Source organism: Caenorhabditis briggsae (genome assembly GCF_000004555.2).
Source record: "Caenorhabditis briggsae complete genome, chrIV, whole genome shotgun sequence".
Classification (NCBI taxonomy): Eukaryota; Metazoa; Nematoda; class Chromadorea; order Rhabditida; family Rhabditidae; genus Caenorhabditis; species Caenorhabditis briggsae.
The window spans coordinates 11890214-11905215 of record NC_013487.2 but is presented as its reverse complement, the minus strand read 5'-3'; the positions used below and the strand labels follow the sequence as shown (position 1 = coordinate 11905215).

General features: G+C 37.7%; 2 protein-coding genes across 2 annotated transcripts; one reads left to right on the top strand and one right to left on the bottom strand.

Moving 5' to 3' along the window:
* Positions 1-2214: 2214 nt before the first annotated feature.
* Positions 2215-6638, top strand: CBG17620 (the record flags this gene model as incomplete). Its single annotated transcript, XM_045235972.1, has 14 exons — positions 2215-2316; positions 3367-3449; positions 3495-3629; positions 3847-4013; positions 4059-4291; positions 4340-4435; positions 4483-4629; positions 4673-4821; positions 4875-5081; positions 5126-5204; positions 5518-5611; positions 5695-5798; positions 6063-6128; positions 6255-6638. 14 exons carry the CDS (start codon positions 2215-2217, stop codon positions 6636-6638), a joined length of 2046 nt encoding a protein of 681 aa, XP_045096288.1.
* Positions 6639-6849: 211 nt separating this feature from the next.
* On the bottom strand, positions 6850-7038 carry CBG17621 (the record flags this gene model as incomplete). The annotated part of the gene is made up of 1 exon (XM_002634242.2): positions 6850-7038. The coding sequence occupies one exon, from the start codon at positions 7036-7038 to the stop codon at positions 6850-6852; it is 189 nt and encodes a 62-aa protein (XP_002634288.2).
* Between the last annotated feature and the right edge of the window lie 7964 nt (positions 7039-15002).

The window sequence follows — 15002 nt, the reverse complement described above, 5'->3', positions numbered from 1 at the left end:
TTCCTGGAAAAGTTCTTTTAACAGACGACATTTTTTGACTAGAAATGTTATATAAGTAATTATTCAGAAATTCCATTTAATAGTTTTTCCGTTATTGTAATAGATCAGCCACCGTAATCGTCTACTGAACCACCTCTACCGAGGAAGATTATCCTAAAACTACCGTAACTCAAATTCACCTGAACTTTCGAACCTCTTTTCACTTGTTCTTTCTGATGTGTTTGCTCAGGGTTTTCGTTCATCATTCTCAAATCGTAAACACTTTTGATTACCGTACATGCACAGTTTCGTAATAAAAGTTATTGCCTTTGTTTCGTTTCGAATTCAAATGTCAGATTTCGAATGTCAAATTTTAGGTACCGCCCCCAAAACGAAAAAGACGAATTATAATAAGAGTTATTTTTGAGTTCTTTTTTCGAATGCCAGTTTTGATGAATTGAAAAATGTCTGATATTTTGAAGTTTTCAGAGGATTATAGCTAGCTTTAGGGTCTTGGAAAAGTACCATTAACACTCCAATACAATGAGCACCTCTCATTTAAACTTTGTGGCCATATATCTAGGTTCCTGTAAAATATATCGAAAAGTGGTTAACTCACAAAATATGTTTGGTATAATGATAAACGTTTTGTTAGTTGACGACCTTTTGATATCTCTCTTACAGGTTTTACGGTAGCTATCTTGAGATCTTGGAGAAATAACCCGAATTCCTCGGGTGGATTCCTCGGATAGTTAAAAAGTTAAAAAAGAATTCAACAAAAAAAAGTTCGCTTTTTGTAGCTTGTTCCTCACCCCACCCCCCCCCCCCCCCCATTGGCATTTAACTTTGAGTTCAATTATCTCGATTCCTGTGGGAGATATCAAAAACTTATCAACTGATGAACTATTTGTGATATCATGATAAATAATTTATCAGTTAAAATTTTTTGATATCTAGCATAGGAATTGAGATGAATGAGCTCCAACATGACAGAGTGGGAGCCCTTCTGTTTCAAGCCTTTCTGTTTTCTTACTTGTAACGGGCCGAGCCGGGCTTTTTCCGGAATTTCGGAGGCCCGGCCCGGCGGGCCTGTCATTTCACTAGTTTCGAAATTTTCAAAAAACACATAAGGGGGGACCCTTATGTGATTTTTTTTTCGATCAAAAAAATTTTTTTCGAGTTTTTTAGATCTTTTTTGATCAGACAGACAAACAATCCAAAAAATGACGAAAAAATGGGAAAAATTATATTGAGAGCTCAAAATTTGGCTCAAAAATGCAGAATTTTTGACACCGGGCCTTCCGGCCCGGGCCCGGAATTTTACAAGTATGCTGAAAGCTGACGGTTCGCTATCTTTAACATAACGAGACATTTTTTTCTCAACGGAACAGCTGATTTGCAAACTAAAATCTTGAATTAGGTGCATTGAGAGCTTCAAAACGAGGGTTATCATGGCTAGTTTGGATTCAAAGTGGTTCTCGCCGCGAAAACTACAGTAATCCCACGCGGACCACTGAAAATTCAAATCGAAGGAAGTAGGTCATGCGTACACTCATTTTGAAGCTCTTGACATCACAAACTCAAAACTCATAAAATCAGACTTGTAGCAAAACCAAAAGATTCGCAAGATTTAAACCCCCTCGAACTTTTTGGATTTCTATGATTTCTTTATGAAAAGCACATTTTTAGCATTCCTGTAGGAAAAGCTTCAAAATGAGTATAACCATGCCCCATTTTTCTCCATTTTGATTTTCAGGTGGTCCCGCTCGGATTACTGTAGTTTTCGTGGCGAGGCTCAACATGAAGCTAGGCATTTTCATACTCGCTTTATCTTTCCCTTGTCTCATCTTCTCCGATTCCAGAAACTTTCTTAATGTTATTATTGTCCCCGCCTCCTCCATTCCATTCCATTTCCCAATCAATCCTCCCAACTCGACCCCATCGGAATGCTTTTCCAAACGAGACGCAGAGCTTCGTCACTGTCCTCTTTCCTCTTCCTCTTCTCTTTCTATCTCGTACTTGTCCCATTCGTACAGAAAAATGAATACATGCAGCACTGTTTCCTCTATTTTCTTCTTCTTCCTGTCGACTTTCTCACCTTTTCCGACCCACGATTTTTTATTGATAACTGTTCGATGAGCATTCAAACTTTCCCTTTGTATAGAAATGTTCAGAACCATTTTGATTTTCGTTATTTTTGAGTTATTTTTTGAATTTTCAGATTTCCAGGCACCCATGACAGTATCCTACAACTTGGATGTCTCATCTGCATCCATCTTTTCGTTTCTTCGTTTGCAGTTGAGATGGAAGGGCTCAATTTGGAAGTATCTTCTCAAGGTTTGTATATTCAGGAAATTTGAATATTTTCAAAACTATTTAACAAAGAACAATAATTAGGCGATAATAGGATTAATTTTGCCATTCGATACACATCATTAAATCAATAAAACTGACCATTCGTATAGTTGGTCAAAGGAAGAAGCTGGAAATCTAGAGATGCTTCCAGACACATGGTGTTTGTTCGACTAAAAGATCTTGCAAAAGTTCCACTTTGTCGGTCACTTTGCACCCACAGAGAGTGAGTCATACAAAGTGTACCGCGCAAGGTGAAATGAGTTGTGTTTTGAAAAGATGGGTGCAAGGACTTTTGAAGAATATGAATATTGGGAAAACGTACAGATTAGCTGAATGCCATTAGAAGATTAATTAGTAGTGGGGCTTTATCGTTATCACGAACTGTTTCTCAATTTTCGACAGAGATTGATATTTAGTGTTGAATAGAATCCTGCTTCTATGGACCAATGGAACTGAATTTTGAGCAGTATTCTGTTTTTCCAAACACACTTTTCGAAAACGGCTTATTTTGAAATTTCTTTCAAAAGTTCGAACCACTAAACTGTGCGTTCTAGCCGATTTTATCATGGGGGCCAAACTTTTGCAAAATGAGTTTTCTAGATCACCATGGAACGGACAAGTAAAGGCTTGGTGATCACCTGGTGTGTTTTCAGGGCCATTTAGGCCACTATGCCAAAATGGCCTAGGAAACCCACCAGGTAAATATCAGATCATTTCTAGACAATAGAAGTCGGTGGCCTAAAAAACTCAATTTGAAAAAGTTGGGTCATTATGTTAAACGACGTTTAAATCACATCAGACGCATGTTAGACCCATTGTGAATCATCATAACGGTAGCCTAGAAATATCATGTTAAGAAAGTCAGGCCACCTTATTCCTCACATGAAACCGGGGTGTGTGAAGCCTAGATAGACAAATCCGACATTTTTGACAATGCAATAACCTATTATTAGGTGTTTTCGATCCAAACAACACTTTTCGTGTTTCAGACATTCTAAAGGTCCAATAACCCATTAAAATTGTTTATTTCAGGAACTATTCTTCTTCATCCTGGCATTCGGAGTCGTCTCTGGAGTCTACAGAAGCAATCTGATAATTGGAGAAAATACACGGAAGTAAGTTTTTCTGGATAATTCAAATCGCAAACAACCCAGTTTCAGAATATGGGACAACTTTGCTGCTCTGTTCGATCAAACCATGGAGTTCATTCCACTTACTTTCATGCTCGGATTCTTTGTAACAATCATTGTTAGACGATGGAATGATATTTTCGCTAATCTTGGATGGGTTGATAAGTTTGTTTCAAACGATATACAGTAAAACCTGTGGCAGGGATCCTCTAACTTGAGGACAGCTTTTATCGATTCCTGTCAGAGATATAAAAAGTTGTCAACTCAGTTTACCACTTTTTGATATCCCTCTTAGGAATTGAGATAATTTAGCTCAATTTTTCCGTGCGGGGCCCTTCTATCAGAGATTTAACGATACTTCCAACATCTTTGAATATTTCAGCACAGCCATCACCATTGCTAATTACATCAGAGGAACCGATGATCGTACCAGAATGATTCGTCGCAACGTCATTCGATACATGGTACTCACTCAAGTACTGGTATTTCGTGACATCTCTCTTCAAGTCCGTCGTCGCTTTCCAACTTTGGAATCAATCGTTTTAGCAGGTAAGTGTCTATCTGTAAATTCGTACATCCAGATGTCTCTTTCAGGATTTATGCTAGAACATGAAAAAGAGATGCTCTGCAACGTGGCTTGCAAGTATTCCAAGTACTTTGTCCCAATCCAATGGAGCACTGGACTCCTGGTCGAAGCACGCACAGAAGGAAAAATTGCAGCTGACCTTCTCATGAATGAGATCGGAAAGAATATTATCGAGTTCAGAAAGGGATTAGCTTTGTTGAGCAACTACGATTGGGTTCCTATTCCGTTGGCGTATCCGCAGGTACGGTAATCCATAGGAAATATGGATTATAGATTTAATGAATTTCAGGTTGTGTTCCTCGCTGTACGTTCCTACTTTTTCATGGCTCTCATTGCTCGTCAATCGGTGCTTCTCGATGGCAAAGATCCAGAACAACCCAGTATTGTTAGTTGAGAAAAATTGATTTTTTTTTCTAAAAATAGAATTTGCAGCTCTATCCAATAGTTCCATTCGTCATGTCCGTTCTTCAGTTTATTTTTGTCGTTGGGTGGATGAAAGTGGCAGAGAGCATGATCAATCCGTTGGGAGAGGATGACGATGATTTTGAGTGCAATTTCTTGCTGGACAGAAATTTGGCGGTAAGATTACCAAAACATTTTCTCCTGATTTTTGGAATTCTAGATCGGCCTGATCATCGTAGATGACTGCTACAATCAGATTCCAACAGTGGAGAAGGATGTGTTCTGGTGTTCCGATGTAGAGCCTCTCTATTCAGTAGACACTGCAATGATCCCCAAGAATCCACAGATTGGATCAGCAGCCAACTATGAGTAAGACCATTTGATAAATTTAGGATTGATTCCTAAAATGTGTTTCATTTCAGAGTAAAAACCGACGAGGAAGAAGTGATGATGATGCCGCATATGGATGACGTGGATATGTTCGATTTCGAGTCTACCAATCACCTAATTCCACGAAAGACGTTCTCTGTGATCTCCATTCAACGTCCATTTGGAAGTCGAGCCAGTTTGGCATCCAGAAAGCGAAGCATGATGTTTGATCAATTGAGAGGAAGAATGGCAAAGAAACAGTACGACTTGAAAAAATTATAAGTAAACAGATGGAAATTTCCAGAAACCGAAACAACATGTTCCAAAATTCAGCGTCCCAGGCGACCCTTCACTACAACTTTGAATCCCAAGCACCCAGTGAAGTGAGTATTACTTCCCAAAATACGGTATTTCGGTTAATAGAAGCCCACCAAACCGTCAATTTTGAGCTCAATTATCTTGGTTTCTTTGAAATTAATCGAAAATGTGACAGTTAATAAAAAATTGATGATATTATCAGCAAACAAAATTTCGATATCTTTCACAGTAATCGAGATAGTTGAGCTCGGTGGACTTCTATTAGAGAAAATATGGTATTTGCCCAATGCATTATATTTTTCGTAACTGTTCAGATAGATTCAAATAGACATTTTCAGATATACATTTCTAAACGAAAATATCTTTGAAAAACTTCAGATCAACCTATCCACTCTCGAAATGACGGCACCTAAACGGAAGACGTCTACGGGAAAACTGGGGTCTACTAGTGAGTCGAATCACTGCTTCCTCAGTATGTTAGACGAATTAACCAGTTTATTTTTTGGATCTAACATACTTTCTTCTGAAATCGATCTTTGATAGTAACCAATTCAGATGTGGCCGAAGAGCAACACAAACTGTCGGCAGAAGTCCTTCCGATTGTTCTGGAAGAGGACGAAGAGAGATCAAAGATGCTGGAAAAGGACAAGACAAAGTTCGTATAGGATGTTTTCCCATGACATCGTTAGCATTATGTTTTCAGATCTTCAGTTTTATTTATGACCGGTTTTTCTTCCTTAATTTGTTTCCCTGTTGCTAGTATTTCTTTTCCCTAATTTTGTTTTTTTCTCAACTCAAAACTTGTAACTTTGGTACCAAAGCTTTGGTTTTTTAAATGTGCAATAAAATTGTTATTCTCTTCTTCCAGTTTTTTTAGCAGTCCCCCTCTACCTGTGGCCCCAGAGCCTAGTGGTTTTTGTCAGAGTAGAGTAATCGGGGTTAATCGTGAACAAAATACGGGAAATGCCCCCTGGTGTGGGGATACGATCGCGTCTGCATAAAAGAAGCGAAGACAGCTAGCCAGTTAGTTTTTACAATCTCTACTTGAAAAGGATGCCTGCTGAAAGAAGAAGAAGCAGGAGCCGTAGTGTCAGCACATACCGCTCGTTTTCCAGCCGTCGAAGCGACGAACCAGAGAAAGCGGCTCCCGTTCTGGACGCTCCAAATCTAGCAGTCGTTTTTCGACGTTCATCCAAGGGGGGGGGGGGGGGCAGAAGGCGCTCCGTTCTGCACGCTCGACTTCACGCGGTCGTCGTTCAAATTCAAAGCGATCCCGCAGATCCTCCCGCTCTCGATCTCGATCAGTGTCCACTGCCAGAGAATCAAGCCGCCGCCGTGTTCGACGTGCCTCCAAAGCCAGTCGTTGTGACAGAAGCAGAAGCAGAAATCGTTCCTCGTCCCGTCGACCATCTTCTCGCCGTTCAGCAAGGAGAAGCGTCTCAAGACTTTCGAACCGTCGGACCACTCCAAAAGTGAGCCGTTCAAAGTGGGTTACCTAATTTTTCTCAAAAAACACTAAACAAATGATTTCCAGGATACAGGAGAGTCCAGGAGGGAAGCTTATAGTGTCTTCCCGCGCCAACCGGTTTCCCAACCTCTATAGAGAGGAACAGACAGGCCTCACAGACGTACAACTAACATTCAAAAATCTGAATCTCTCATTAACGTACCCGTGGAATGAAAATTTTGCTGAATTTATTTTCTTCTCTTTTACCTCAATCGAATTTCATCTGTCATGTTCATAAACATACCCATCGTTTCATAAACCATTCGGCGAACTCCAACTCGAATTACAAGATTTGACATCTTTTTGTATTCGTCAGCCATCGAAGTTTTGACGTCTTGCAGACTGGTTGCATTGACGATTTCTTCTCGACTAGCTTTGAAGACGAATCGCATCTGAAAATACAATTAAAAATTGATTGATTGAAAAATTCGTAAAGATTTCCAGACTTCAATAATTTCAGATTTTTCTACCTTTTTTGACTTTCGAATCTCAGGATTTCTGATTTGTATAGTTTTGAAGTTTCCAAATATCAGAATTTCCAATTTTTAAAATTTAAAAATTTTCAAATCTCAGTAATTTAGATTTTTAGACTTGAAATTTCCGAATCTCACAATTTAAGTTTTTTATACTTTTGAAATTTCCGTATCTCAGAATTTCAGATTTTTAGACTTTTGAAACTTCCGAACCTCAGAACTTCAGTTTTTTAGACTTTCGAAGTTTCCAAACCACCATACCTGTAAAACTCCTGGTCCGGTCCGGACCGGGCCTGAGGAAATTTTGAAGACCCGGGCGGGCACGGAAGGCCCAGTATCAAAAATCCGGTATTTTTGAGCCAAATTTTGAGCTCTAAATATAATTTCCTCCATTTTTTTGTTGTTTTTGGATTGTTTGTCTGTTTAAATTTTTTTTTTGATTTCATGAATGTGCAATAAACCTGTTCTTCTTTTTTTCAGTTTTATTTTTCAGACTCAGAGATTCCAAAACTATTGTTAGATGGTTTTGTGGTTTCAGAGAGATGCTTGTTCAGAAAAACCCAGATAACTATAAGGCCACAGGGTTCCAAAAACTTTGATCAAAAATGGCGCCCTAGCGAACGGGAGATTTATCTACGTGGCAAAATATCCCGTTCGTTTGAGCGCCATTTCTGACCAAGGCTTTGGGACGGTTGTGTGGTTTTGGTATTTCAAAAAAAGGAAGTTTTTTAAAAATCATTATTTGAAAAACTCAAAATCCAATTTCAAATTTTCCGTTTAAAAATTTCAAGATGTATGAAGTTTTCAACAAGATGTGTGAAATGAAATGTTATGTGAGGTCCGTCATATCCTTCCGACGAATTGAAAATATACAGCTGATCTTAAGAATGAATATTACACAAAATGAGAAGGAACAGAAAATCATCTTTCTCTCCCTCTATATTCCCCCTTGTATCAAGCATTTTATTAATAGCTTCCTCTTTTCTCGATTTGAGGTTTTTTTTTCGAATTCTTAGAATTTTGAAGTTTACAAATTCAAAAATATTTATTTTGGTTTTTGGTATGCATTCGCGTATATTTTGGTTTTCAGATGTGATTTATCTAGAACAAAAACAGGTCATCAGATCAAAAAACAAATCTTATTTTAAGCTAACAAAGCTCTGCTGGGAATTATTTCGAAAACAAACACAGAAATGTTGCCTATTCTATTTTTGAATTGAGAGTTTCAACTTGAGCTAAAATTACGTTCTTGTATCGCTTTCCCAAATTGTTAATGCCTGCTCAAGTTTATAATTATGAAAAGACATGCGATTTTGCACAAGAATTTAATTATATGTATATTCTTGTTGTCTGAAGAAAGGGAGCACTCAATTGAAAAATGTAACCTTGGCATGCCTGGATGTCATTATGTGTGTTCCATTCTCCCTTTTTTTCAAATGTAGCCCGTAGCCCGATTTTCACTTTTTTTGGATTTTTCGAGAAACAAGTCTTGGCTATGAAAGTCTAGGCTACTGTAGAATCTGGAATTTTGCAGAAATAGAAGAGCCTCCTTCAAACGTGTTGCTTTAAAATGAGAATTTCTGTACGTTTTCAGTAAAAAATATTCCGGAAATGCCATAATTCCCCACAAACTTGTTGAAACACTTTTTTTGTTCCAATTTCAGCAAAATAAATAGATTTATATGAAATTTGAACTGGAATTGGCCGAATTTTCCGATGAAAAATTTCAAAAAAAAAATGTCCGGACAAATAGAAGGACCTTCTCTAATTGAAGAGTCCCTGTAATAGAAGGGCCATCCGGAGGCACCTTGGAATCTTCTGATACAGGTTTTACGGTATTTCTCGTTTTCCTCTAGAAAGGTTGAAATTTTAAAATTTTTGACAGTGAAAGTAATGCATGAAAAATCGAATTGAAATAATTTTGAGGTTACGGTAGTTTTTGTTGTGGGACCTTAGCTCGCGGCCACCGGTGTTACTCGTTCACATCTCCGATTAGCTGAAAATTTCATTCATAAAAAATTCATCTGTGAAATTATAGTTTTTTGTTTCAAATTCTGATTTAGCTGACATTGAAAATGTGATATTCTGTATCCCAAGAAATTCTATGAATCTCTGTTCTAGTACCTCAGTTTCCAACCATTGTCTGTCACATCCTGTAGCTCCCTTTAGCATCTCTTTTTCTATGGATGGCGCTGGCTCGTGCACAAAAAATCGTGGTGGACAGTGCATGTTTGGACGAGAGAGTAGGTTCTCGTGAAGAGACGACAGACACCGATGCACTTTTCTTTCGTCGAGATATTTGCTCTGTTTTATTGGCCGCGCGTGCGATCGAAAAATAGAGACAGTACGGGAGGAGCAGAGAAAACAGACAGAAAGAAACACAAAAATGCTCGAGATGTTCCATTCGGGCGCTGAGAGAGAGAGGGGGACAAGCAGCACGGGCGGCTCATAGCCATTTTTTACTAGATAATTTCTTTGGAGATACTCAATTTCAGGATATATCTCATTTTAAAATATTGTTGAAAGCTGTGAAATTGTTGAATATTTTAATGGAACTCAAGGGAATTTCTATTTTGAGCTGTTCGACACTCAATTGGTGGGGCTCACCTTCCCAAACAAACAAAGTGTTTCGCTCTTTTTTCATTCCATGGGAAGAGCAGGAGGCGGAGCGGGGCTAACTGAATGACCATTCCGAAAAATGCCTTCTTATTTTTTGTAATTTTAGTTGAAATAATTTAGGAAAAAGTTAAGATTCAGAATATTTATTAAATACAATTATTTTTTATAACAACGGTATCTCTAGAAATCGATAACCAAAACCATATCAAATTTTAACTTTAAACTTCCCAGAAAGTCTTTTTTTGCGTTTATCGTATCTACCTATATTCTGGGATTTCCAAAAAAAGTTCCAAATTTTGTTCTGATTTTCTAAAAGTGCTGTGTATCACCAGAAAGCCCTCAAAATTTCCAAAAAATCTACAAAATTTTCATAATTCTAGCTTTCCTTCGAAGCAAGATATGTGCTTTGAAAATTTGGGAGAGACGAAGAGAAGAGAGAGTGCTCTCGTTGTCTGGCACCCTCCTCAACGTTTAAAAGGGCATAACTTAGCTCAAAGTCAACCAAGAAACCGAGACAATATTTACATTCCGAAATTGCTTGAAAAAAGTTATTGAATTGAAAAATTCTTCCTAATGAGGAGCTTAGGGAATTCCGAGTTCAACGTCTTCTGAAAAGCAGCCTTTCCATTTTCAGTCAGGAGGTGTTGGCTACCTCCAACTTAGATTTTCCAAATAATTCATTTTAAAAATTATTCAGAAAATGTCAACTTTACAATCTCCACATGAACATTTTCTGAACTCCCCGCGTTCCTGAATGTAAAAACTAAAACGAGGAGATAATTCGACAAATGACCATATGTTGTGTTTCCTTCTTCACTCCCTCTCACCGCCACGTCGACTCCAGATGTTCGTCATCTGTTTTAAGACTCTTCTCTTCGTCCTCTTTCTCTCTCTTCAAATCGTTTTTCATCCAATTTTTCATTGCTCCGTGCGGCGTTTTATTACCATTATCGATCGGTTTCGAAACCGGTTTTGAAAAGCATTTGGTGAAGGTAACCTGCAGCAGATTCATAAATAATTTTCTTGTTTCTTTTTTGGGATGTCTGAAGGAAAACAACCAAGACAGAGATTGAGTAGACATTAAAGTATTATTAGGTCAATTTCGAACACTTGTTTCTCAACAAGATTAGGGTCTTAAGCATTGGGAAAAAAGTATTTGGAATGTTTCCAGAGAAATTTAAGTCTACATTTTTGAAAATTTTATTAAAAATTATCTTCAAGTTCCGCTTGACAAATTATCAAATTATTTGTCTTCCTTTTTCGTTTATCATCCTATAAATTTGATTGATTTATGGAAAGTCTAGTCTCCTCAACATTATCTTCTTTTACGTCAAAATCGAATTCCGTTTGTAGTTCCAATATCTATTGTGAAGTCATTTCCTTGGTTTACCGTATTCCGTCCACTATTTTTGAATAATAGTATTGACAAAGAGTTTCTTCAATTAAAAAAATAGCAGTTTCGGAACTCTTTGCTTTCAAAATTTAGTCATTGTGTTTTAGATTTTGGTGGAACCATAAAGACAATTTCAAATTTCTTTCAAATAAAGTCTTTCTCGGAATTTTCATTCTTTCGTCTCTTGGCCTCAATGCCGAATTATCTGCAAAATAATCCAGTTATATGACATTGAACTCTGTGCACTTTGATTTTCTTTTCTTTCTATCCTATGTTTATCTAGTCTTATAGCCCGATGCTTAAAGGTTTTTGGAGATCAATGAGGAAAAGCTTAAATTATTTTTTGCAAAAGAGTCTGAAAATATCGAAAGCTTAACCCTTTGAATTTTTCTAGGTTCAACCTTTTCTCAGTTTTGCCTAAACCTCCAAAACTCTGATAAAACTACTAACCCGATTTAGTTTTTTGTTCCGAAAGTACGAAAGAAGATCCTGACATTAAAATCCGCTTAAGCTAATCTTATGGATGAAAGAATCATTCACCTTTTGAATCCTCTCTAAAATTATCCCCTATGCACTTTTTGGGAGCACCCAGCTTATAAGACCATTGTGACGACTCATTCCTCATCTTTTTTTCTTCTAATTCCCTCAAATCGCGTGTCATTTGCTAACCCATTCGTTTCGTAATTTGAACACTTTCATTCTTTTTCGAAAAAAAGAAGAGGGCATTTTTTTCAAAGAGGAGCACCACCCCATAAATCATCGCAGATTCTCTGAGCTATTCTCATTCATATTGTTTTCAAGTTCTTTTGTTTTTGGGTTAAGGATTCCAAATGCCAAAGTTGTATAAAGTCAGCGACTAGGATTCCCGGCTCGAAGATGACAGTCTGGGTGGCACTCTATTAGATTGTTTACGGTATGTCCCAATCAGATTTTTTCCTATTTTGTATTTACCTCCTCATGACTATATGATTTATGTGCCTTTGTAAATTTGACCGTGCCGTTTCGCACACTCTTTACCTGCTTCTCTCCTCCCATCGGTAATCTCCCACTCGGAAACAAAAAAGCTTGCCAGTTTCCAAACAATGCAAACTGTGAGCTCATTGAGCACTCTTGGAGACTGTGTTTTTTGATGTTCCAAATAGTCGATGTTTGAGCCCGAAAAATTGAGGATAGTCGTAGTCCTAGACCTCTAACCTCTCTACTACAAGTTAATAAAACAAAACACTATAATAGAAGGCAACCCAACTTTGAGCCGACATACCTCGATTCCTATATTAGCTATCAGAACGTTGTCAACTGATAAAACGTTTATAATATTATCAAAAATAATTTGTCGTTAATTACCTTCTGATATCTTTCACAGTAACGTATGTATATGGGCTCAAACTTGGTGGTTTGGATGGTCTTCTATTAGAGTGTTTATGGTATTTTATATTATTTGTAAAAAGTTAAAAAATGTCTTCCTGATTCTCTAATAGTTCTAGTTGTTTTCTCTGTTAGACGAATGTTTCTTCGCTTCATTTCATCATCGAGTTCTCTGCTGATGACCCTAATTGGGAATACGCAACGTCACTCGACCGTATTCTGTCTGGCTTTTCTTAATAGTTAGGAATGCTGCTTGGAAGTTTGCGCAGAAGTGATTCTAGAACATTTTATCAAAAATTAAAAGATCACTCTTGATTAATTTCAAGATTGTCTAGTGCCTCATCATAAGAATATTCTAGTACATTCACATGAACAATAGAAAAAACAATTGAGAAACATTCCAAGAGAACCGGTATGTGTGGTGCTTGTTCAAATACCATGACATCATCAACAACATGTAAATACACCTTTGGCCTCTTCTCAGAATCCACGTGACTTTTCGGAAGAGGATCAAGCTGCCGGTAGTGTTGCATGTATATTTTTAATTGTTTGTATAAAGTTGATGGCTGTGGAAACAAAAAATTTCTGGACTGTTCAATCAGCTGGAACATTATATTTTTCGGAATGTTCGAGTTTTGAGTTTTTAGACAACATTTTTTGGAACTATTCAGCAGAGATAGGCCTACTCAAATCGCCAACTTTGCGCATAATCATCTTGATTGTTAACTGATAAATTATTTATCAAATTATCACCAACGTTTTACCAGTTGACAAATTTTAGATACCATTTACAGGGATCGTGATAATTGAGCTCAAACTTGACAGTATGAGGGCCCTACTATTACAGGATTTACGGTAATTAGGCACTGCGGACCTCAAATCTAATGAAAATAAAAATCACTTTGTTCTAATACTCCGAAAATATGCATCCTGACTAGCTGGTCCATCCAAAAATCATACCTTCTCCAACTATATAAGCCTACCATATTCTAGCTTCTCTCTCTCTCTCTCTCTCTCTCTCTATCTCTCTCTATCCCTCTCTCTCTCTCTCTCTCTCTCTCTCTCTCTCTCTATTTCTGTTCGAAAAGCTTTTGATTTTCATTCCCTTTATCTCTTTTATCTTTCCCGAAAACGGCTTCATCCCCCTCCCGAAACGTTCAGAAACGAACGCCTTCATCCCTTTCTACATCCATTTTTTTCATTCGTTGTGGTCTCTGATTGTTCGAAATCGGTAAGCCTCGTCTGTTCTTCTTTCCAATGGACAATGGTTCTGTTCTCGGGAAGTAGAAGCATCAGAGGTGCCCTTCATTCTCTCTTCTCGAGTGTCGTCGTCGTGTATTCTGGAGGCTAACGCAAGACGCAGACGGAGACTGTAAACTCGTTCGTATCGCTAGGGATCCGTTGATCCGAGGAGACGACAGACAGCAATAAGCAAGCTTTTCGTCGATTCGCGCACTTTTCCTCCTCCACATTTTTGCTTGGTTTTCGAATCGCCATCGGCCACTCTTCTCCTTCTCCCCCCAATCCCTTTTTTTTCGCCTGCGTAGGCTTCATCTTTTTTTCACGGATAAGCCTAAATAGGCTCCGCCCCCCTCTAAAAAACCAATCGATTAATTGTTTTGATCTCTCTCTCTCTCTCTTTTTTTGTCTTATATCTTCTTCCCTCTGTTCCATGATAATCCAGAATAGTATTCCATAGTCTGATTGTGTCAGCTGATTTCTGGGTCTCTGATTTTTCCAATTGATAACAGTTTCATTTCGACTGATAGCACACATAACAACTCTGTCTGCATTTCTGCTCTTCTTACTTGGAAACGTGTATTTTCTATAGTCCTAAACCATGCACGTAGGCAGCAGGGGTACTTTTTTTTAAATCAAATTCTGAATTTTTGATTTCAGGTTTAAAAATAAATAAAATCTCCGATTTCAAAATTGGTCATCTTGTGCAGAACTTGTGTTGAAAGTCAGATATTTTTAGTAGCTTCGATAAGAAAGTTTTGGTATATGTTCCTCGCTATTGATAGTAAGGGGGCTGAAACCCCATTATCATTGATTGTGATATCATGATGACTTTTTTGTTCCCAAAACGTCACATACGCAACACTTGTTATATTTACTGTGCAGCAGGAGATGCTGAAATTTTACTTCTAGAATGAGCAAGTGTGTAACTCTTTCTCCATTTATATTTCATTCACTTCCATTCGGGCCCGTATCAACTATTCATTCTGACACTATTACAAATTTATAAGAGAACGACGCCTTGTCAAATTTTTTCGCTACATCAAAAAACGATCATGTTGCTTCTGGGTTGCGTAGACGACAGTTCAAATGTACAAAGTCCATTATCTTTTTCCCATATCAAAAAAGGGGAAGCAATTCTACTGACAAGCATATCCGAAACGATGCAGATTTGATCTTTAAATTGATTGCCATTATCTCAAGCTGCGTTCCGAATTCGAACGTTTGAGAAACTGAACATTAGAATGCAGTTACCGTATTTCCTCTC